Here is a 21,902-nt window from a genome sequence, read left to right as displayed (position 1 = left end):
ACACTAAATTAACTCAGAATCATGTTCTGAATCATCTCACTTAGTATTTGTTACGATGTCACTTACACCCTGTATAATATAGGTACTATACACCTCTGCTTACCCTTTTCGAGCTACAGTGCGTGATGCTGTGTTGTGTGTAATATTTTTGAAGATTATGCAATTTCCATGAAGAAAAAAATAACTATTTCATAATATTATAATTAATTATGTAACAATGTTGCGCAATAGTTGTAATTCTTGTGCAGTAACTCGCATCGTATAAATATTCCAGCTGTCATAGTCGGACATTCATTCAAGTGCACATCCAGTAAGTGTAGTGATCAAAGCGCGTAAGTCGAATAAACCTAAAAGTCAGTGAAATAATAACTAAACTAGTGTTTAGTTGTGTGTTACAGATCCAGTATACTCCAGCCGCAATGGATACTTCGGTTGTTATAGAAGTATGCAACTTAGACACCACAGGAACAACTGAAGGTGAGGAAAATTCACGTGCTCATCACAGACATAGAGAGCGCTCTCATTCGAGAGGCCACTCCAGAGAGAGATCGAGAAGTAACGGGGGTGAAGTAATTCTGGTAGCAGTGGATGGAGAGGATGTTAGTGAAAAAGGACGGTGCCGATCTAGAGGTAGAGATCGCTCCAGGTCAAGAAGTCATTCTAGAAGGTCCCGAGGCCACTCTAGAGGACGATCTCGGTGTCATTCAAGACGATCTAGGTGCTATTCCAGAGGAAATTCTAAGGAAAGATGTACAAAAAAATTTAACGAAGATATTATACTTGTCTCATTGACTGACGATCAAATGATTCAATCTAAACATAGGTGCAGAGATCGTTTGCGCTCCAGAGATCACTCTAGAAGTATATCAAGGTCATCAAGGAGTAATTCTCGAGGAAGGAGCAGAGAGATATCTCCAAATAAATGCAAGGAAAGAGAGGTAATTGTCTTAGCCGTTGGTGGGCAGAAGTCTCCTAAACGTGTGAGAGGGAGAGACCGTTCTCACTCCACAGGAAGAAATCGCTCTCGATCCAGAGGAAGATCCCGTGGCAGGTCTAGAGTTAGATCTCGTGGGAGGTCTAGAGGGAGATCTCGAGAGAAGTCTCGTGGTAGATCCAGGTGTAACTCACGCGGAAGATCTCGTTCAAGGACCAAGGCAAGGCACTGTTGTTGCTCGCAAGGCAAAGCAAGATTACACGAAAGACACCACAGCCGTTAATTAAATCGGAAATACTTATATGAAATAATATTATAGGAAAGGAACAAAAAAAGTATAAAACCAATAAATAAAGAATAATCATGGTACAGCTCTAAAAACAAAAAAAAAATACATAAAGAAATGAAAAATCGTTTATAATAAATTTAGTACCTAGATCGATCAAATAGTATAAAGCACTAATATAAGAACAAAAAAATACATAACTATAAGTTTTTTTTTGTAATAAATGCAGCAGTGTCTCGATATAATAGTATGTTACAATAGAATATAATATTATGAGAACGAAGGAATAATACGTCTATTGTTTAAACTTAATACTTCTTATCAGTAAGCTTCAATGCACAGTAATATAAGCGTGCTATTGTAATGGCATAGTTAATAAAATAACTATGAATGTAACAGTAGGAACTACGTATCCAATCGAGTTTGAACTCATCAATATTCATGTGAGAATGTTAAAATTTTAAAATAATGCTTCGATATGTTTTTACCCGTCAAATTGTGATAATTATAATAATTTCAGGGCGTCTTTATGCTAGCGTCGTATATCCACTACTATGTGCCTGGGAGTTTGAGAATCCATACAGATCGGAAGGTTGAAAAGGCAGAATCGTATATTGAGAAGACGCGGCGCCCGCTGTTCCCCCCGGGTTTCAGAAGATGGTTGCCAATATCAGAAGCCCCCTACCCTGGCTATTGTAGGAAGCCGAGTAGTAGTGACTGTGAACCCGCTCTGTGTAATTGCGTCCAATTAAAACAAATATGGGATCAGGTTATAAACAAGAATAATCTCAAATCCATATCTTATATGTTCAGCAGGGACGCAACCACACCGAAGATTGCTCCTAATATACAGTTGAAAAGTTCTATTAAATAATATTCTACATTCAATTACGTATAATAATATTTTATTTAAGATACATTTTACATTGCAGTTACATTACATAATAAAATTTCAAGACATTTTCTGATGTTTCACTGCTTATAACTACACAGCCAAAATCTGAGCGCTAAGCTCTAACATTCCTTGCTTATTCAGTTCAAAGTTTCTTAACTTCGCTTTAAAGTGTTAACCTTTTCGTTACACTCAAGTTTATCTTCTACCGCAGAACCAAAAAAGTCATTTTCTCAGCGGCGTCTCGGTCCGCGTTTGTCTTACACGTTCACCAATCCAGCTTGTTTGAATCCATTACTGGATATTAAGTCAGTCCTTCTTGCATTGTACCTTTTATAGCCAGTCGCATTATATTCAGTGTTCTTGTATGAAGGTGTTCAGTATGGCAGTATGTCGTGCATAGCGTATCGCCACGTCCACCGACGCGCCAACGATTCGAATCGCGCGCGATCGCGAACGTACATCTGCCCCAGCTCTGGCTCCATACAAACCTGTTAAACAAACATCATTTATCAAGTGATTTACGTCCTTTAAAACACAAGACAACGACATGCAGCCACATTTGGTAATGAAGGACTAAGGAGCTAGGACTCCTGATATGTACCTACCTAGAACCGTATGTGACGGTAACTGGCCCATCGCCCATATCATTTTAAATTCCATCATGTTAATAAGACATAACCCCTCGGTTCGGTTTTAATGACAAGCCCGAAATGATAATCAGCATAAATAAAAAATATTTTGTATTTAGATCATACACAAGTAATGTCCGAATAAAATATAAAATAGGGCTTACCAAAGTCTCGCCCTGTTATAGAGGCGATGCAAATAAAAAGAAAGTATTAATGTATCTGTAAACGTTTGGAACGATATGGGCAACTGTCATGTAACAAAGGAATGTCTATAATGTCTGTAATACTGAAATCTCTCTTTCCTGTGAGCTGGCAGGTCAATGACCGACTCCACCAACGCTTGTGCCAGGGTTATTAGTTATTTTTCAGCACCAGAGGATAGTACCACCCATGCTATGTAAAGATTACGTACTTAATACATAATAATAGCCGGGGACAATGCTTTTAGGTTTTCAAGCCACGAAATCTTAATTTTCGGACAATTAAGCGATCGTTTGCAAACTTAACCAAACGAAGGATAGTCTTACAAAGTAATTTCGACAATGCCCCTACCGGGAATCGAAGCCGAGAGCTCCATTTGGTGAGGCAAACTCTGTAACCACTAGACTAAATGAATCATAATAGTAAGTTACTAAAATAGGAACCGGAATCGGATAGGCTGTATTATATAACATTGAGTGACGTATCTGGAATTTTCGGCGAATCTGATTTGAACCTTATGCTGACTTTTATCCGTTTAGGTCCAAATGTGAAAGCCATGACACCGCTGACCGGCATTTTCGAATGTAAACCAAAACGGAAAGTTCATTAAGTCAAAATAATGGTCATAGAAGTCATAGTTTACGTACGTTTGGCGCCACAATAATCAATGTTCTAACTGTATAATACACACCAATATTATTTTTTGCTAATGGATATATTTTTTAACAAAATGTATGAACAATCGAGATGTTTTAAATCCAATAAAATCCATTGTAATGGGCACACACGTTTGGTGTCATAGTAAGAAAATGTAAGCTCGGAAGAGGTCCTTTTCCATCAAAGTTTGCTTACTAATTTGGCCTTTCTATAGACCCATGGAAACAGTAGAAATATTGTAGGAGCAAATGAATACTAACAGAAGTATACGGGTCGGTGAGCAGACTCTGTATGGAGATGAGCACTTTGCTGATGGTGAGTGCGAGCGACCAGTTGTGGTGCACGGAGTCGATGCCGACGTCGCCGTGGCGGGACACGTTCGGGTGCAGGATGCGGGTCAGGAAGCGGACCACCGGCGGGCTCATCGGGTACCTGCGGAGAAACATACATACACTCATCATCATATCAAAGAACGAAAACGAAAACTTTGAGGGATGATTGAGACCATCATTCTGAGTTGATATCAAGTGGAAATTTCCGTCGCAAAATTAATGTTTTTTTTTAGCTTTTTTACATTATTTTCAATTCTATACTTTTGCGATAGAAAATTCCACTTGATATTAAGTCAGAATAATGTGCTGAACATCTTCCTCTTCCTTCCTCCTCCTCTTCAGTATTCGTTACGAATGTTACGATGTCACTAACACCCTGTATATATATCATCTCCCTATTTAGTAGTCTGGAGCCTTTAGCGGCTAGTAATAGTAGCTATGACACCAGGGTTGATGGGGTTGGTATTCTACCTCATTATTTGAATTTGGAACATTATTATTGAGAATTGTGTACTAGGTTCAAAATAAATTATGAAATTCTGATTACTAAAGTAAGACACTAACGAAAAACATGTTCTTTTTTATATTTAACTCGATCAAGAAAAAAATTATAAGAAGTCCGACATTTTATCACGTTTTTCTGTGACGTCACAATGTGCTTTTTCATACAAATTCCATAGTAATTTCGTGTATTGATGTTTAGTAAAAAGTAACCGATTTGACTGGTTGGAAACTAGAACGAACCCGTCTTGAAGATCTTGACGCCAAACGCCAGATCCGAAAAACTCGACCCAAGCCCTCCTACCACTACACATATAACTCAAATGGGACTCTCTATTGTGCTTCTTGCAACAGGACTTTCAAAACTAAATTTGGGTTTGCTAGTCACGCCCGCGCCCATGCAAGAGCTCAGGCTAACACTAGCTAAGGGTGTCACCGTCGACGGATACGTCTGGGAGGACATCATCATCATCTTTAAATCCGGGCCTCACGATATAGGCGTGCTTGTACTTACGAGTAAGGCACCTGTATGTAGAGATAGAAGACTCCGCCCTCGTACGGCGAGCCCACGGGTCCCGTGACGCTGGCCTGCCAGTGGCAGCACTTGGGGTCCAGCGGGGTCGCCGCGATGCCCTCCGGCGGGTCATTGCGCATCATCTGTAGACCGAAATAATACATAAAACATAAACCCGCTAGGAGGAGCTCGGTGGCGCAGCGGTAAATGCGCTCGGTCTGCGATTGTTGAGGCCTTCATCCGTATCCCTGGGCAAGGTTTCTACGTTATACCCCGTAGGTCTGGGTAAGAGGCGCTGCCCCGCGACAAGGATAAGCCGAACAGGAATTGCCCCAGTGGAGGGCAGAGAAGATGACTCATGAAGCGGCTCGTACGTAAATAATAAAATACATATGGTACCTTGAGCTCGATCCTCAGACGGTTCCGTCGCCAGGCGTTCTCTTCGCCGGCCGGCTGCGCCTGCACACACATCTGCACGAGGCAGTTGCGGCAGAAACACGACTCCACCAGCGACTGGTATTTCTAAACACAACACAACATAAGCACTGACTTCTTATCAACAAATAGACTTATATGCGCTAAAAACTTTTTTTCTAAAAGAAGCGCCCGAACCGTTTTGTAAATACGGATACATTAAGTTATGTAGATAGTATAAGTTTGTTCCCTCAAATTAAGATGTTATGGCTGTTCAAATAAGTGCAATATCAGTTGTACGGTGTCGTTACACGCAGTTGTGGCAAGATGCGCCGCGGCCACTTATTTACAGAGATTGGTTGTCTATTTTTTTCATAATTTATTTATAATTATTTTCATAATTTGTTTTCATAAATAAATGTTGGTGCTAATTCCTGTAAATACCACCTAATTTTATTTTAAGTTATATCTGTCCTTTTCTTATCCGCCGAAAAGGAAAGGGACGGATAACCGACAAGCATAAAATTAATGGAACACACGTCAATTTTAAGCACAAATCTAAACCAACCGTCTAAAAATTTTACATCCGTCAATAACCCGACACAGTTAAGTAGACAGCACGTCAAACGAATTGCATACCAGCGACGTACCTTTTGATTCGCCCGGGTTATTCATTCATTTACTCATTCTTCCTAAAATTAAGAGCTGTGAATCATCCGTCCCTTTCCTTTTCGACGGATATGAAAATGACGAATATATGAAAATAAAATTAGGCGGTGTCTGCAGGAATCGGGGCCATTAGTCTACTAACATAAGGATTAAGTACTATGTTACTAACATCTATGGACAATAGTCTGAAAATAAAGATTTTGAATTTGAATATTTGTTATATAAGGACACATAGTTACCTAGGTGTCGTATCAGACGGCGATACGGCTCACCAGATATCACGTTGGTCTAATAGAAAGCTCGAGGAGGTGTGGGTACTTAGTTCATCTTGTGACGGATGTATCTCTGACTAGTGACTACCCCAATTCGGATATAGTTGTGAGCTTATGTTGTGTGTATAATAATTAAATTCTATAAATATTGCCATGCTTATTACGGTAAGTCCAAGATAGGAATATCAAGCTAAAATAAGGTTAAGTTTGTCGTACCCTATGCCAGTCGATGTTAGCGAGGAAGGGCCGGAACAGCGGCCAGCGTCGCGCGGCGAAGGCGGCCCAGCGCGGCGGCGCCACGCGCGCGCGCACCAGCCGCCACCAGCGCGCGCACACGCACGCGCACGCGCACAGCGACAGGTCGTCCAGGTAGCTGAAGATGCACAGGAGTACTGCCGGAAGGGAGTTCATATTTTAACATTTCTCTTTTGAATTCCTGTTGAACATGCCTTTCTCCTGTCGAATAAGGAATCGGCACAGAACAGACATAAACAAAATAAAAATGGCCCGTATTCACCAACATTATTACATAGTTTAACTTTATATGTTTATTTACATGTCAGGCTGTCCTAGGACATAAGACTTTCTATATCTTTTAAGTTATTTTTAAGTCGGTCATTAGATTTTTCGCTTCTAGCCCGACTTTGTCGCTATTTTTATTTTTGTTGGTTATCTTTTAGACACGCTCTTAATAGCATTTACCAGTATGTCACAAAACAGACATCATCATCATCAATTTAAGAGCGACGCTCTTGTCGGTGCAGCATTTTCCATGCTACTTTTTTAGGGAAAAATAGGGCAGTGGTTTTCCTCTTGCCTTCCGCCCCGCAGTACTCTGTCAGACGCAAGTGGGATGGCGCCCAGAGTAGTCTATTACAAAGCCATACTAGGACTCCTGTCCTCCGCCTATGAATAGTACTGACAGTTACTGCTGCCCTCTGTCAGGAACAGACATACATAAAAGAAAATAAACAAATGATCAGAAGACAACTTGCAGCCACTTTTGATACAACATCCTAAGATGGATTAGATAAATTAATTGGTGGTGATGGTTTTGTGACTGGTGATCACTCCATTACCTATAATATAATGGGCCATCATTTAAGAAAGGTCACCATCAGTCCCTGTTGGTTTTACGACATGAACCAAGAAGACAAGCAGCTAACAACATTTTCAATTCAGTTCCAGTCCAGCAGAAGTTCCTTTTTTTTTTCTTTTATGTATCCTGCCAGGTCTGCATGATAACCTTATATATCGAGCGCTTGGACCAATAAACAATACAAATGCTATCCACGTAGATGGACGTCAAATGGCTAGTGGTGGAAGGCTTCGATATAATTCGCGCCGCGCTCAGCACGGTTGCCGTGCAGAGCCTACTGCTACTCCTGGTCAACACAGCAATCTTTCATCATGGACATTTAGCTGCTTCTTTGTTAGATTTCTGCCGTGTTTAGTCTTCATTGTGGTGAGAAATGATCCATTGATCTGTCTCACTTTTGCCTGGAAATCTATTAAAGATGGAACACTGTTCCTCTTGAGTCTTGTGTATACAATACTTCCCCCAATAAATCGGCAGTCAGAGAGTTGACATGATAAGTTAGTAGGCAATGTTTTCTTGCTTCACAGTTTTTAGCTTCAGACAGTAATTTTGTCACTACATAAAGTAACAATAACAAGTAAAATAAGCACCTACCTTCACTAGGTAACTGCTCTACGATACCAGGAGCCAAATTATCTGGAGGCCGTGGCGTAGATAGGGCCTGTAGTGACCGCGCCAAGCTCGGGGGCTGCGGCGGCGGCCCGAACCCGGCGCGCTCTTCCGCCCCCTCCCTGCTGAAGGGTGAGGGGCCTGCTGCACTACCCCCACTACCGCTCCCACTTGCACCAGGCCCTGAATTGCTAGCGCGACTTGCTTCATCTTCCGGACTGGTTTCACTGTCTAAAGAATTCTAGACCAAGAGCAAACTTGTACATTAGTGGGATGCCTTCAATAAGGTGTTACTAGTTTTACAGCACTGTATAATTTTATAACTAGATTTATGGTGTAAATAAAAGCAACTACGATAATTTGTTTTCAAGTACATCTTTCAAAGGAGTAAGAGCAACTTAACGATTGATTAATGATCAATCTTTAAGGAAAATACATGGGTACCAATTAATTATGTATGACAAATAAATAGCTAACCCAATTTGGAATTTAGTTGAAAAGACAAAATATAAAAATTGTATACTAACATTGCTGACTCTGTAGTACCACCAGGCAGGTAAGGGACAAGATCTGTTCGCCCTGCGATCGGAATTATAATTTAAATCCGACGGTTCGTCATTCCCCGAATCCCCATCGTCTGTTTTCTCGCTGTAGAAGTACGAACTTGGCAAATATGAGGGGAAATCAGGGAACAAAAACGCATGACAAGTCACACACACAGGCTCCCCAAAACTAGGTCCATAGTATCCGTTACACACGTGACATGTCGAATTCTGCAAATATTACACTTTCGTTACAAAACGTATCGAATAATAATTTAAGTAGATAAGTAAAATTACGAACATTAAACTCGAATTCAATCGGTTGCTCCAAAGGTGTAGTTGCTACCAGTTTATCACCATTATCTTCTAACTTTTTGATGAAATTAAAGAACTCTGGACCAATTGCAGACATTCTCAAAACGATTGAAGTCCTACTGTATTGGATCTTCCTTTTTTATTTCATTTAACAATTTTATACAGACACAATTCACAAAGTAGTAACCGATCTGTCAATCAAAGTAAAACAACTGTCAAATTTGTTGTTGTTTTAAATTACGTTTCTTTTCACTTCAAAATTTTCTTTGAAAATATATTTTTACCTTAGCATGTTTTTTCAGTGATGTGAATTATGAAATTACAGATATAGCGCGCCACGCGGAAACTACCATACCAATAGTATTACGGCCACTTCGGATATATTATTATTTTGATTTATAGTATGGCTATACCACAAATAGTCCTTGCTATACCAGCTTAGGTGACACCACGGGTTTGACCAACGGACACAGCGAATGCTATCTACATACCCGTGCCACTGATGCTAGCAAATTGCAATACGTTGGGTTTCGGAAATGTATCCTCACACCAGTTAAACGGAGCAGAGCAGAAACTTCCGAGAGAAGCTTGCATAAGTATACTGTGCTTGTACACCAGTTCCCGGCACGTACAAATAATTTCCACCATTGGCTACTGTACTACGGTTTTCGATACCTCGTCCTACAGTGGGACTAATCAGTAGGACTACTGAGAATAAAGGATATAAATAGCAGTTCCATTAAAAATATAATATGTCGTCGCGTCCTTGATGGGATTTTGGTCTAAGGATGTGGTTACATCAGAAATAAAACAACTCACTTGTTTCTTAACGTTATTCTTAAATTATTCTTATCCAGCACATTTTAATTATTTTTCCATTTTTGTAACTTATTGCTTCGTCATTTCTTTTCATAATTCAGTATGCTAATTTCAACACCCATAGAAACTAAACAGGAAATATAAGACAACAGGAATAAGGTACATTACATTGTACTTGTGATAAATAGCTCTGGATATTGAAGAATGAATAAATGTTTCATTTCAGTACAAGTCAAATAGTCTCATTTACCTTAAATTTTATCCATTCTTCATAATCAATTTATACAATCCAACAATATCGTTGTAACTATAGAAATCGGTTGCGTATATAATTAGTTTGTAATTACCTCAGTCCAAATAACATAACTGTTATGTTGAATTAATATTGGTACACTTCATTTTAACTTTTTTACTATCTGCTTGATCTACTGCTATAATATTACTATTTATTCTTATTTTTTATGCTACACTCTGTATTAACTTGCTAATCGTGTCACGACTTATGAATGAAGCTAGCGTTCTACCTACATTTTATTTTAAGTATGCACTTGTGATGTGAACTCCAATGGATTATGTACAAAACAGTTTCTAACCAATGTTGAGATAACGTGTCTTATTGCTAGGTTTCCATAACATCTACTGCATAGGAATCAATTGAATGTGTCTCGATCTTAGATTTCCTATTTAAAACTCTTCTATGATGTAAAACAGCACAACACAACAGCTAGTTCATTTAAAATCATTCATATAATAATACAAATAAAATTGAATTCATTATCGATCGGTAATTCTTAATTTATACGGCGGAGCAGTAAAATGAGGTATCTTACCTATAAATTAACTTTTACAAGCAGCACTGAACACTTTGGAACGTCTGAGAGCAGCATCACTTACGTCTAATAAAAATAATGCATGAAATGTTCATGACAAAGGCAAAAGACATTATAATACTTTTAAACATTAAACGGCTGATTTCAGCTATGCCAAAGTGTGTTGATACAATGAAATAGAGCTAAAGTCCGGGCGAGCGGCGTGGCTCGGTGGAGTCCGCTCAGCGCACATAACTTAGCTATAACCGCACTTGCACTTAAAGCGGGCTGAGGCGGCGGCGCCCCTACCGCACTCAGTACGGGGAGTAATACGAGCCGCGCCTGAAGCCTCTGCGAACAACGCATCCGGTTAGACTGCCGCCTCCACGATCACATCTCATCAGGACATCTTTACAACAGGCGCAACGTGCCAACTACTAAAGTCCCTTACATTATGGCATGGGAAGCAGTACGGCAAGTAGCTGTACTGATTGACAAAATATGCTTTGAGTTTCACAGCTATCCCAAATAATGCAAGTACTTTAGCTTCTTAGACATTTTAATTCGCTACAGGCAATATTGAGTGCCGCTAATTGTTCGCTAACTACAACAGTTCTCTCATGCAAGTCTTTTTCGTGCGCATTGACAGACATAATATATAAATATATTGCTCAGTGTAGATCATGCACCTTTACCAAAATACATGTCTTACTAATATTATATCATCTTAAAAATGCATGATTTTTGACTGATGGCAAATCTGGAGAATTTGTCTGTTGTCATATTATTAATTTAAAGTAAACGTATTTATTCTTCCGATTTACCAAACTTAAACAAATAATATCAACCAATATATTAATGCTATCGGAAAATATTTAGTTGAGAATAAAATAGCTCCCATTGAAAATAAGATTACAGAAAATTGTGCAAAACATAAATGTAATATAATTATAGCAACTGAAGGAGAAGGTAGGATGCAAACATTGAAAATACATATTGTTCTATCACAACCTTTATTCAAAGTAAAGTGTAAAGAGGGTATAAATATTTTTTTATCAACAATGTGTTACAATTTTAAGAAAGTTCTACCTACAGGTAAAAGATGTTACATACAAGCAGGCCACTAGATGCTTCTCATAATTGCACGTCAAGAAGTCCAACAAAACACAACTACCCTCAATAAAGTATAACATAAACCAGCGCAGTGGCGACATCTATCCGTCGTAGGCTGAGCTGTGCAACTTGCAACAACGAATGGTAGACAAATTGTACGCTTACTTCTAATGTATATAAATACAAATAAATAGCATTCAGATTCCATATGTAGCAGATACAGTTTTTAAATATTGCAAACGAGATCGCAAAAGTAACAGCAGTCATTATAATTTCTCGAACTACATACAGGCTATCCCATCTACCAAAAAAGTAAAAAGTTGCATGCCATGCAGAGGGCTGACGTCATAGTGCTGAGAGGGCGTATAGACAGGTGGTGTTGTCGATAAGTCCGATGTAATTAGAGTAAAATAACCAACAAATTCAATACTGGACAGGGTTCGCTGCTAACAAGGCGGTCGCACTTGTCGATTAAATACCATCAAAATGTAAAGCAGCAGTGCTAGTCATTAATATCATGTTTTACATGTAAGATAAAATAACTTAGAAAATTAATTTCTGGCTCATCGTCTGGGACTATGAGGTGACCACTTCGTGTGTCACATCACTAACATCTCATAGGCGATAGATTCTTCACCTATTAAAGATAGTCATATGCATTTTATACTTAAAATTGTGGCAAATTTGTCTTCAGACGCAGGGCTTACGAATTACGGACGAGTTTTCTATACGAGTTCCATTACCGACACGTCACCTGACGCCTGGTCAACCCTCATGTACTACAGTCGTAATCGTAGTTGCAAGTTGCTGGATAGTGTTTGCAGCTATTAATATGGGTAGTACCTGCCGCGCCGCACGGGTCGGTACCCGGAGTAGTACGGCGAGAACCCGCCGCGGAAGGAGCGGCCGCGCCCGCGCAGCCCCCGCGGTGGCCGGTTGGTGGACGACAGGCCCGGCTTGTTCGTGCGCTTGGGCATCACCTGCAATGTACATAATCAAATAAGTGTTAACGGTGATCAATGATCACCCTATTGTCCGGAAGTAAGATGACCCGTGCTTCAGGGCAGGTTAAGCTGTTGCTCCCAGCAACTATTTACTAACTATGTATAATGCCAACCATAAATGAGCTATGGAGGCTTAATAGTCACCCTGACACCTGGATGAAGAGGTTGGTCATTGACCTCACAACCCAGACAAGAGAAGAAGTGTTCCCTGATTGTATATTGATGGCATAGAAGATAAACCATTTTTTATTTTAGACTCCATGATTTTGGTGCGACTGGAAACTGAGATAGGATGTTTACAATTAACAATAAAGCCTAATGCCCGTCCAACATTTGATAGACCTTATATGAAGATTGATCAGACAAGAAACGTTTGTTTAGCAATAAGGCCGCCTATTGTGCTTATGTTTTATTCGTATGTTTATGTCCTTTGTATATGTTGTTGTGCAATAAAGTATTATTGATTGATTGAAGAAACTTTGAGGAGACTTCTAATAATACCTAGGTTACTTTCCAACTAGTTAAATCAGTTACTTTTTACTAAACCATAAAACACAAAATTATTATTATAGAATTTGTATGAAAAAGCTACCTGTGACATCATAGAAAAACATGACAAAATGTCTCTTACATTTTTCTTTATTAAAATTCATAAATAAGTTATAGAAAAGAAATGGTTTTTGTCAGTTTTAGATCTGTGTTTATTTAGTAATCAGAATTTCATAATTTATATTTGATGTAGGACACTGCCCAAATTATAAGTAATAAAATGGTAACACAAGACAATTAATATTGTAAAAAGAGTGTGGCTCTAAATAGTATTACGTTAATCCTTCTTATTGTTTATCATGAATTATGGTAAAACTAGTTACATTTATTTGTTACATACCTTAATTTGACGTCCTCTGAATAATGACTCATCCATGGCCATAGCAGTCTGTACACTGTCTTTGTCACCAAACTCTATGTAGGCAAAGCCCTTAGGGTGGCCATCAAATTTATTACATAAGATTGTAACCCTGAAAAATGTGACATTTTTAAATAACCAGCAACAGTCATTGATTTGTTAAGTATATAGAATATAAATGTAATATCTTATTGAATAATAAAAAATAATATTTTTATCAAGATGATAAGATAGCCTTTGATTGCAATGCCTGCAATATTTTCGGACCAACAACGTGAAATATTTGTCCTACAATGTTTGTTTTTACTGCATTAGTCAATAAACATTTTAATGTTTTATTTTTCCAAACTAATATGTACTTAATTCACATTAAAACACGAAATTTCGTAATCGCATGTTTATTGAGCTGGATAGCAAACAAAATACAATGTGTCAATCCAAAACTACCCACCACTTAACTAATCTTATTTGTCAGTAAGAGAAACAAGTATCTACCCACAATACCATACCTAAACTCAAGTTATATGACACAAAGCATATCCAAATATGCAAACGGTTGACAGACTAAGCAGTTATTATGAGTGCAGTGTAGAACAGGTGGACTGCCTTCATTGAGGTGTTCATGTTACTACATTTTCGGCATCATATTAACAACATAGCATCACGCCATGTATCCCCGAGGGTAGTCACAGGAGCATAGTAGATACACCCACTCGTCGTCAGCTATGTTTAAATCTCATATAATAGGAACAGGACAAGCCTATTGCCATTAACCAGGCACAAGTCCTGGTAACCATGTGATATCAACTATCTATAACTTAACATATAAAAACTCACAACTATATCCCAATCAGGGTACTCAGAGGTACATCTATCGCAAGATGAACTAACTATCTTCATAATGTTGAATTTGGTGGTTCATTAATGTTAATGCAAAACTTGTATTACCTATTAATAGATCCACATCCATGGAAGTGTTGTTCCAGCTCCTCAGCAGTAGCTCCGTAGTCTACATTGCCCACATACACTGATCTGTTGTCAGCCTCAATCTTCTCTTCAATCGACATATTCAGGGGACTCGCTGTGTATATGAAATTAAACATCTATTTAAATTATTGTTACACTGTCACTTTTCTTTTGGTCTGATTTAAAACATCAGCACTTCCATGCTCATTTGCTACTAGGACTACACTAAATGCCACCCTAATATCCTTTTACCTCATTTAAGTTAAGTGAAGTCAAATTAGTTTATTAAATGTAATTATCATTAACAAATGACTAGTTGGCCTTGATTTATGGTTTGTTTACAAACAATGTTACATGTAGGTACCTATTTATTGTGGAATAGGCTAGTTTCATACTAGTCAAATCTGTTACTTTTGTACTAAACATCAAAACACGAAATTACTATAGAATTTGTGTGAAAAGCACACTGTGACACCATAAAAAAATGTGATAAAATTCCGGACTTATTATTACGTTTTTGTTCAATAAATTCATAAATAAGTTTAAAAAAAAAGGTTTTTACTATACTATAACTATAGCCTTATATACTATTTTTCATACTACAATATCTAAAATAACAAGAAACTCACTGAGTCCCGGTGGGCTGCCCATGCTCATTTGCTTGTCAACCTCTGTCTGCATCTGTTTGAGCTTCTCAGCTTCCTCTTCCATCTCCCGCACGCGGGCCTTGATGGCCGCGAGGTCAGGCACCTCGTTGCCTGCAGCTTCATCACCACCCTGGTACCATTCCAATCATCAGAATATCTTTACAAACGTACCACCACCTGATTGAAGAATGTCAGACATTCAGACTGCAAATGGAACTTAAGAAAAAATAAATACCACATGGACAAAAAGTTATTAAGTAGTCAATACTACAGTATAGTAGGTTTACAGTAATATCCTTGTTATTTATATACAGTTGTTATCTTAAAATTTAAGAATACAGATACTAAGCCATCTTAAAATACCATTAAAGCCTCTAATTCACCGATCTAGTTACCTAAAACTAATATTACACTGTTATTTGTATGTTGTTTTATTGTGTGTGTGTCCTGATGATAACTGTCCGACAGCTTCTCCAGACCCTATACAGCAAATACTAGTGCTTTCAGAAATCCTACCCATTTATAAGCACGAGGAAACAACCTTACAATATTGTACAATTTGTACCAGCTTAACTTTTATTATATTGTTGTAAATTATAACAGTGTACAATGGCTTTACATGGTATTTTTAAGGTGGTTAAAGTAGGTTATTAGTGAACAGTATGAAGCTGCAACTATACAGTTAATGTAAACTTATTTACAAGTCTTAATATTCAGTAAGAGAACAGCTTCATTGAATGCATTATTAAATAGCGATTATTTCTCTTTTAGCAGTGTTCTGCAAACCATAACTAAATTATTCACATACTTACCTACCTAGACCTAAAACTATAGTCATTATGGTATCAATTATTGCTCTAAATGTTAATGTGGTGATACAGCTATACGCCCACTTTTATATCATGAAACTGACTTACCCCGAGACTGCTATCGGTCATATTGAGGGAACCGTTGGTTCCGTCTAAATGATTGTTGTCAATCGAGTCTAAATAATCATCATTTTCGGCCATTTCCACTCGCTGCTGCTATCATGAATTCAGTATTCAGGTTCAACACAAGCAGCACAAATACTCTGAAATAGAAGTCCACCTTTATAGACTGTATTCTTCATCAAAATAACTTGATGATCAAGGGGAAGCTAGGTCTCTGACGTACCGGTAACCAAATCCGTTATGCGAAATGACCTACTTCTAAAATATTGTTTGCATCACTCACTTATGATAACTTGAAAACTCACTGAGGTAGATTATTTTACGAATGCATTAATATTTTCTTGATATTTGAGGATTTGTTTTGGCAAAATTATTTAGAAATTATACGCCAAACAATATTACTGACAAATGACAATCATTTTAAAAGTGTGACCAATATTTTTAGTGGATTTTCTAACAATTATGAAGTTCTTTGTCACTATTTGTTAGAACTCTTAGCTTTTTATAGTAAATAAGCCTTTGATAATGTGATAAACCAAATTGAGTAAGTCTAATTAATGGAGACATAAAGCGAAATATTCCTTGTGATTATTGGATTGTTGTAAATATTACTAAATAAATTATTTTATTTCATAACGGTAATACTATTGACAATCGTGTCTTTGGTGTCTTTGTGTCTTTTGTCTATGTTGCGGCTTTTCGGCGGGAAACGGGAACGGGACAGTTGCTTTCTTCATTGAGTAATCTAAATAATTAATACGAAGTGGTGTTTTGTGGTTAATGATCGCATTAAGTTAGTCGGAAGACATTCGCGAGTGTTATTATATTGGAGTATTCAATAAACAAAGTGTATCTGCCTATTTTCGCTTCGTGCCGGGAAGCCGCTTCATAACTCAAAAGTTTATGCGGACTTTTGAGTTAATTCGTTTGGGGTTCGGAGTAGGAGTCTACTCTGAGGGTGGGGGCTTAGGTTTCATCATCATCACCTTTCATCATTTCATTAATCATCAAGAAAAAAAATACGTCAGACATGGCTGTATGGGCATAGTTCCCTTTGCCTTACCCTTCGGGGAAAACCAAAACAAAAAAAAAATGTCTATGTTGCTTTTTGTCTATGAGAAATGTGAAAAAGAGATAGATTTCATACAGATTTGAATTGTCTTATTCCTATCAACATTTTAGATTTCACACAAAAAAGCACATCATCAGCCCATCGACAAACAATTTTATATTTTTACTTCTAGTCCACCGTAGACCACCCCTTAAAAAGAATAAAAAAAATGAATGTCACTGATAGGGTTCCGCAGATTTTTAAAAGCATCGATACCTACTCGATACCAAGTATTGAATCAAAAGTATCGATGCCGATAAAAATATCAATACTACTTGGTATCAAGTAACATTTTCAAAATATTAGAAATCACAAGAAAATACACAATTATGACTATTTTCATATTTATTCAATATAACAAAATCAAGAACAAAACGTAAGAACTTACAGCTTATTACGGAACCCGCAATCTGTACATCGCAATCTAACATGAAGAGCAGTTTATCAACCCTTGACCTAGTCAAGGGATTACGGGCTGCTGTTACCGTTGCCCCGGCTTTGGAAAATGATCTGTCTGACGGAATTGAGGTCCCAGGTATTATGAGGTATTTACTAGCAATGGAGTATAATTTCGGGAAAACCGATTTCATTTCTGCCCATTGCTCAAACGGATCCTTTTTTATGGCGCATACTGGGTTTGCAAGGTACAATGATGTTTCATGTCTTATGTCGTTATGTATCGGAAAAAGAAGTAACTATCTACTAACTTTTATCTGACAGTTTAGTGAGGGCAAAAGTATCGAGTAACTAAGAAAGTATCGATACTTACTTAAATACTTTATTAAAAGTATCGAGTACAAAAATACTAGGTATCGAACTAAAAGTATCGATATTACTCGGGTATCGATACTTTTTGCGGATCCCTAGTCACTGACAGTTGTTCGTTTCGTCGTGTTGTGTGTTTGCACTTTGCGTTCGCATTTTCGTCTTTATACACATTTTTCTGGAAGAAAATATATAATAAAACTACTTACGAACAGTTAAATAATTGAATATTTGATGTAATGCTAAGCAACGCTGTTTGGTGTAACATTTTTATCGTGGTAAGTAAAAGGTGAAGACAAGTTTGATGAAGATGACAAAATAAATCTTATGCGATTCATATTTTAAGCTTTTTTTATTATACTGATAGTTGTTCGTCGGCGTAGCTTGGGCCCACGTTATCTATTTGAGTTGGAAGTTGTCAGACTTGCAAGACGATGCCGCTAACCGCTGATGTTGCTGCACAGCAGGTACAGGTAAGTCAAAACTTCATTGTTTACATTTTTTACTTTGTTTCAAATTATTACGATTCGTCCATCTAAAGATAAACATTTAATTATTATTTCCTAAATTCGTCAGATATGGAATGGAATAGGCTAAGGTCATCAGAACATGCTGCCTAGTTTTAAGTATAATAAAAATTATTTTTCTTTTAACATAACATATACCTTCCTTTTTTACTACTTTTTACTTACTTTTATATTCTTTTATTATCTTTTCTTCATAGGAGCGACTAAGATCCCTGCACAGATTGATTTACGACATAGATACAGAGAGGACACGCAATGAGCAGTGCATTGAGAACATCCTCCGAGCTGAGAAAGCTGCAGAATCTCCTTCAGCTAATGAGGACTCCTCCAGTTCCTCACAACAGGTAAGACTATACTGTGATGTTCTAAAACATTATTTGTACTCTGCACTCTGGTGAAATTATAGGACTAATAGCCTAAAGTCATATGATCAAATATCCTTTTAAAATCCAAACCCCATTGTTTAACTTTTATGTCTCTAAATCTTAGCCTTAGGAGGTTAAATAAACAATAACATTGCTACTATAAAGGATTAAATATAATGTTGAGACAAAGAAACAAATACAGTAAAATCTTTAGTTTTGTACTGAAGCTAAACTGATTATTTGGAAGTTGAAATTGATATCAACAATAAGAATTATTTCATGTTCCTATATTGAAAATATACTTCGTTTTTTTTTTTTCTGGCTATATCTGCAATCAGTATCTTTTTTTTTTGTTTTTGTAATGATGAAGTGTTGATTGTAATTTTAGCAACAACAACTAAAAACCCTGTATAAATCTGGTTTGACGGCCGCTGAACAAGAGGAGAGGTTGCTGAGAGCAGCATTGTCACGCATCTACGAAATTCGCGCCATTAAAAATGAGAGGAGAATTCAGGTGGGTTTACTGTGTCTCTAATGCCTAATTGAATAAGTACTTATTTACTCATATTTAGTTAATGTAATGATTAATGATAGAAAGGAATGAATGAACACAATTGGTGTTATTCTGAATCTTCAAATAATGCCTTTTACACAAGTTTTCTAATTAGTGTTGCAAATCTGTCAAAAATATATAACTGTTAATTTCTGCCTAACTCCTCTGTCATTAACTTGAGAGCTACACTCTTATATCTATCCAGATAGAAAACTATTATATATTTTTTTAATGATGTTTTGAACACCATGCTCATGCTAGCCTTATAGATGCTTTCTTCTGGAGCATAACTTCTAGCCAATTTTATGACTTGTTTAAAGGAAGCAAGATAATACCTGTAAAAATGACAAAAAATGGGTTTCTAAAATCTTCTCCAAATTCAAATTCAAAAATATCTTTATTCAGTAGGTAACATAGTTACACTTTGAATCGTCAATTTTTACATAACGAACGTCTCATCCGCCTAAAACTACTGCAGCTTCTCACAACCTGTATAGCCGGGGAAAAGAAGCTGCAAGAAAAACCTCGGCACAGGGCCCTAGACGTTCTTTTTTAAAAAAAATAAAAATAAACATAAAATATTGATATACAATTGAGTAATTTAGCTGCCTAATATCAGTTCTCAGACAGTTAATCCCATGCATTCATATCTTCTAAATAATCACTAACTTTATAATAACCTTTTTTGTAAAGTCCTCCACTCCACTTCCCCAGGCCCGTCATGCAGGGAACAAAGAAACAATTGGTTGTGGGGCTCTGATGAAGATGCTGCTGAGCGCGGCCCAGACGCTGCCACTACACGTGGGTCGCGTGGGCGAGCGCGCGCCGCCGCTGTGCGGGGCGGTGCCGGCTGACGCGGGACATATCGCGCGCCCCGGGGACGCCGTCGCTGCACTCGTCAAGGTGTCAGAGAAAGAGGAGAACTGGATATTGGCTGAGGTAAATTTCTTCTCAAACAGGGAGCTCTGATTACCGGACTTTCACCAACGAGTTTTATTAATTTATCTTAAATGCAGCTTTCTTACACACAGTTGACGCAATACATATTCGTGAATTTGTCTTACTTTGTTTTTATATTATTTCACTTTATAGGTAGTCTGCTGGCACCCGGCTCAGGGCAAGTATGAGATCGACGATATAGACGAAGAGCAGAAGAATCGTCACGTGCTCAGCAAACGTCGTGTCGTCCCGCTCCCACTCATGCGGGCAGACCCTCGGACAGACGAACAAGCGTTGTTCCCTAAGGGCGCTGTAGTGATGGCCTTGTATCCACAGACCACTTGCTTTTACCGAGCTGTCGTGAATAGACTGCCCGGCAGCGCGTCTGAACCGTATGAAGTGTTGTTTGAGGTAAGATGTTGGTTTAAATTGGTTTGTGGAAGAATAAATTTTAAGGGTAACTCATTAGAATGCATGATATTTTTATTATGATAAATAGGCGACAGACCTTTCGCTTTCCTAATAGGGATTGCCTGCACATTTCCGCTCAGCCTATCTTGCTTATAAGCAGAATGTGGATTGTCATATCCATAAGTCATATCACATATTTTTTCTTTTGGTTAAGAGTAAATATTGTCACGCCCTTATTTGTTAACCTTTTCCAGGACTCCTCGTACGCAGACGGGTATTCGCCGCCGGAGCGCGTGGCTCAGCGCTACGTGATCGCCATTAAGGAAGGCAAGGGCCGCGCCACCTGACCCCACGTTGACCACGCGGCCGGCTCGCGCGACGACACCACCGACTCCGACGAGCTGCATTAGAGTCGCGTGGGTTGAAGCAAAACTATTGCCTTGTTGCTAATCGTATCGTAATGGGGATATTCAGGCTGCAAACGTTCTAATCGGACGAATCGCTAACGTATAACCGATCCGAATTAAATGAACACCTAACGTCCACGACGAGGTCTCGGTTACACAATACCAATCGAAATGTTTGCAACCTGGCTAACTCCCCATATATGTTCGCTTTCAGCGCTTAGATACGGAAAAATAAAATGGGTTGACAAAATCGGATCGCGTGACATTTTTATTGTCATTCGTTTTTATCCGGTGTTGTGTAAAACTACAAATAGAGTTATGCAGTAATTTGGTAAATGATATTGTGGATTGAACTTCAATCTACGCTTTTAATGGGTGTTTATAGTGTACTGAAAGAAACTAAGTAGATGTTTCTAGAGGACTTTTGTATATACAGGTTATTCATGTATTATTGTATCGTATTATCACTTGTTACGTAGCGTTAAAATGTAATGTTCAAGATAACATACTTGTGTTATTTATAAGAGTCGTGTGAAAGGTAATAATATAATTAAAACATTTTTATGGATACATACAATCTTTTATTATCTTAAGAATAAAATCTACATAGAATACATGATAAAATGGTTATGTCCGAAATATACAATCATTTAATTTTGATTAGAAGTTAAAACAAAATTGATTTATATCTTCTCTGTGATCACTTACAAGCTAAAGAATAATGATATAATTAATGGAAGAGGATAAAATAAATGAAC

General features: G+C 37.8%; 4 protein-coding genes across 6 annotated transcripts; 2 read left to right on the top strand and 2 right to left on the bottom strand.

The window, feature by feature from the left end:
- Window positions 1-309: 309 nt before the first annotated feature.
- On the top strand, window positions 310-2,183 carry LOC126374577 (arginine/serine-rich coiled-coil protein 2-like). The gene is made up of 2 exons (XM_050021268.1): window positions 310-938; window positions 1,741-2,183. The coding sequence occupies exons 1-2, from the start codon at window positions 420-422 to the stop codon at window positions 2,092-2,094; spliced, it is 873 nt and encodes a 290-aa protein (XP_049877225.1). The 5' UTR covers window positions 310-419; the 3' UTR covers window positions 2,095-2,183.
- Window positions 2,104-9,067, bottom strand: LOC126374576 (uncharacterized). Its single transcript, XM_050021267.1, has 8 exons — window positions 8,856-9,067; window positions 8,540-8,785; window positions 7,998-8,253; window positions 6,521-6,696; window positions 5,349-5,471; window positions 4,950-5,092; window positions 3,863-4,034; window positions 2,104-2,603 (listed from the first exon to the last, which is right to left on the bottom strand). The coding sequence occupies exons 1-8, from the start codon at window positions 8,964-8,966 to the stop codon at window positions 2,490-2,492; spliced, it is 1,341 nt and encodes a 446-aa protein (XP_049877224.1). The 5' UTR covers window positions 8,967-9,067; the 3' UTR covers window positions 2,104-2,489.
- A 621-nt stretch (window positions 9,068-9,688) lies between these two features.
- Window positions 9,689-16,477, bottom strand: LOC126374575 (polyadenylate-binding protein 2). Of its 3 annotated transcripts, none has more exons than XM_050021263.1 (7): window positions 16,290-16,477; window positions 16,052-16,206; window positions 15,117-15,264; window positions 14,470-14,602; window positions 13,504-13,633; window positions 12,454-12,590; window positions 9,689-10,848 (listed from the first exon to the last, which is right to left on the bottom strand). In XM_050021263.1, exons 2-7 carry the CDS (start codon window positions 16,142-16,144, stop codon window positions 10,812-10,814), a joined length of 678 nt encoding a protein of 225 aa, XP_049877220.1. In that variant the 5' UTR covers window positions 16,145-16,206; window positions 16,290-16,477; the 3' UTR covers window positions 9,689-10,811. The 3 variants fall into 3 exon arrangements, with proteins under 3 accessions (XP_049877220.1, XP_049877222.1, XP_049877223.1); XM_050021265.1 differs by having other exon boundaries at window positions 16,350-16,477; XM_050021266.1 differs by having other exon boundaries at window positions 16,372-16,477.
- A 1,581-nt stretch (window positions 16,478-18,058) lies between these two features.
- Window positions 18,059-21,714, top strand: LOC126374692 (SAGA-associated factor 29). Its single transcript, XM_050021410.1, has 7 exons — window positions 18,059-18,220; window positions 18,310-18,415; window positions 18,667-18,813; window positions 19,223-19,348; window positions 20,102-20,326; window positions 20,480-20,737; window positions 20,992-21,714. Exons 2-7 carry the CDS (start codon window positions 18,377-18,379, stop codon window positions 21,082-21,084), a joined length of 888 nt encoding a protein of 295 aa, XP_049877367.1. The 5' UTR covers window positions 18,059-18,220; window positions 18,310-18,376; the 3' UTR covers window positions 21,085-21,714.
- The last annotated feature ends 188 nt before the right edge of the window (window positions 21,715-21,902 follow it).

The sequence above is a fragment of the Pectinophora gossypiella genome, chromosome 17 (genome assembly GCF_024362695.1).
Source record: "Pectinophora gossypiella chromosome 17, ilPecGoss1.1, whole genome shotgun sequence".
NCBI classification, from domain to species: domain Eukaryota; kingdom Metazoa; phylum Arthropoda; class Insecta; order Lepidoptera; family Gelechiidae; genus Pectinophora; species Pectinophora gossypiella.
Note: the sequence above shows the minus strand (reverse complement) of the source record. Positions and strands in the feature narration are given on the sequence as shown.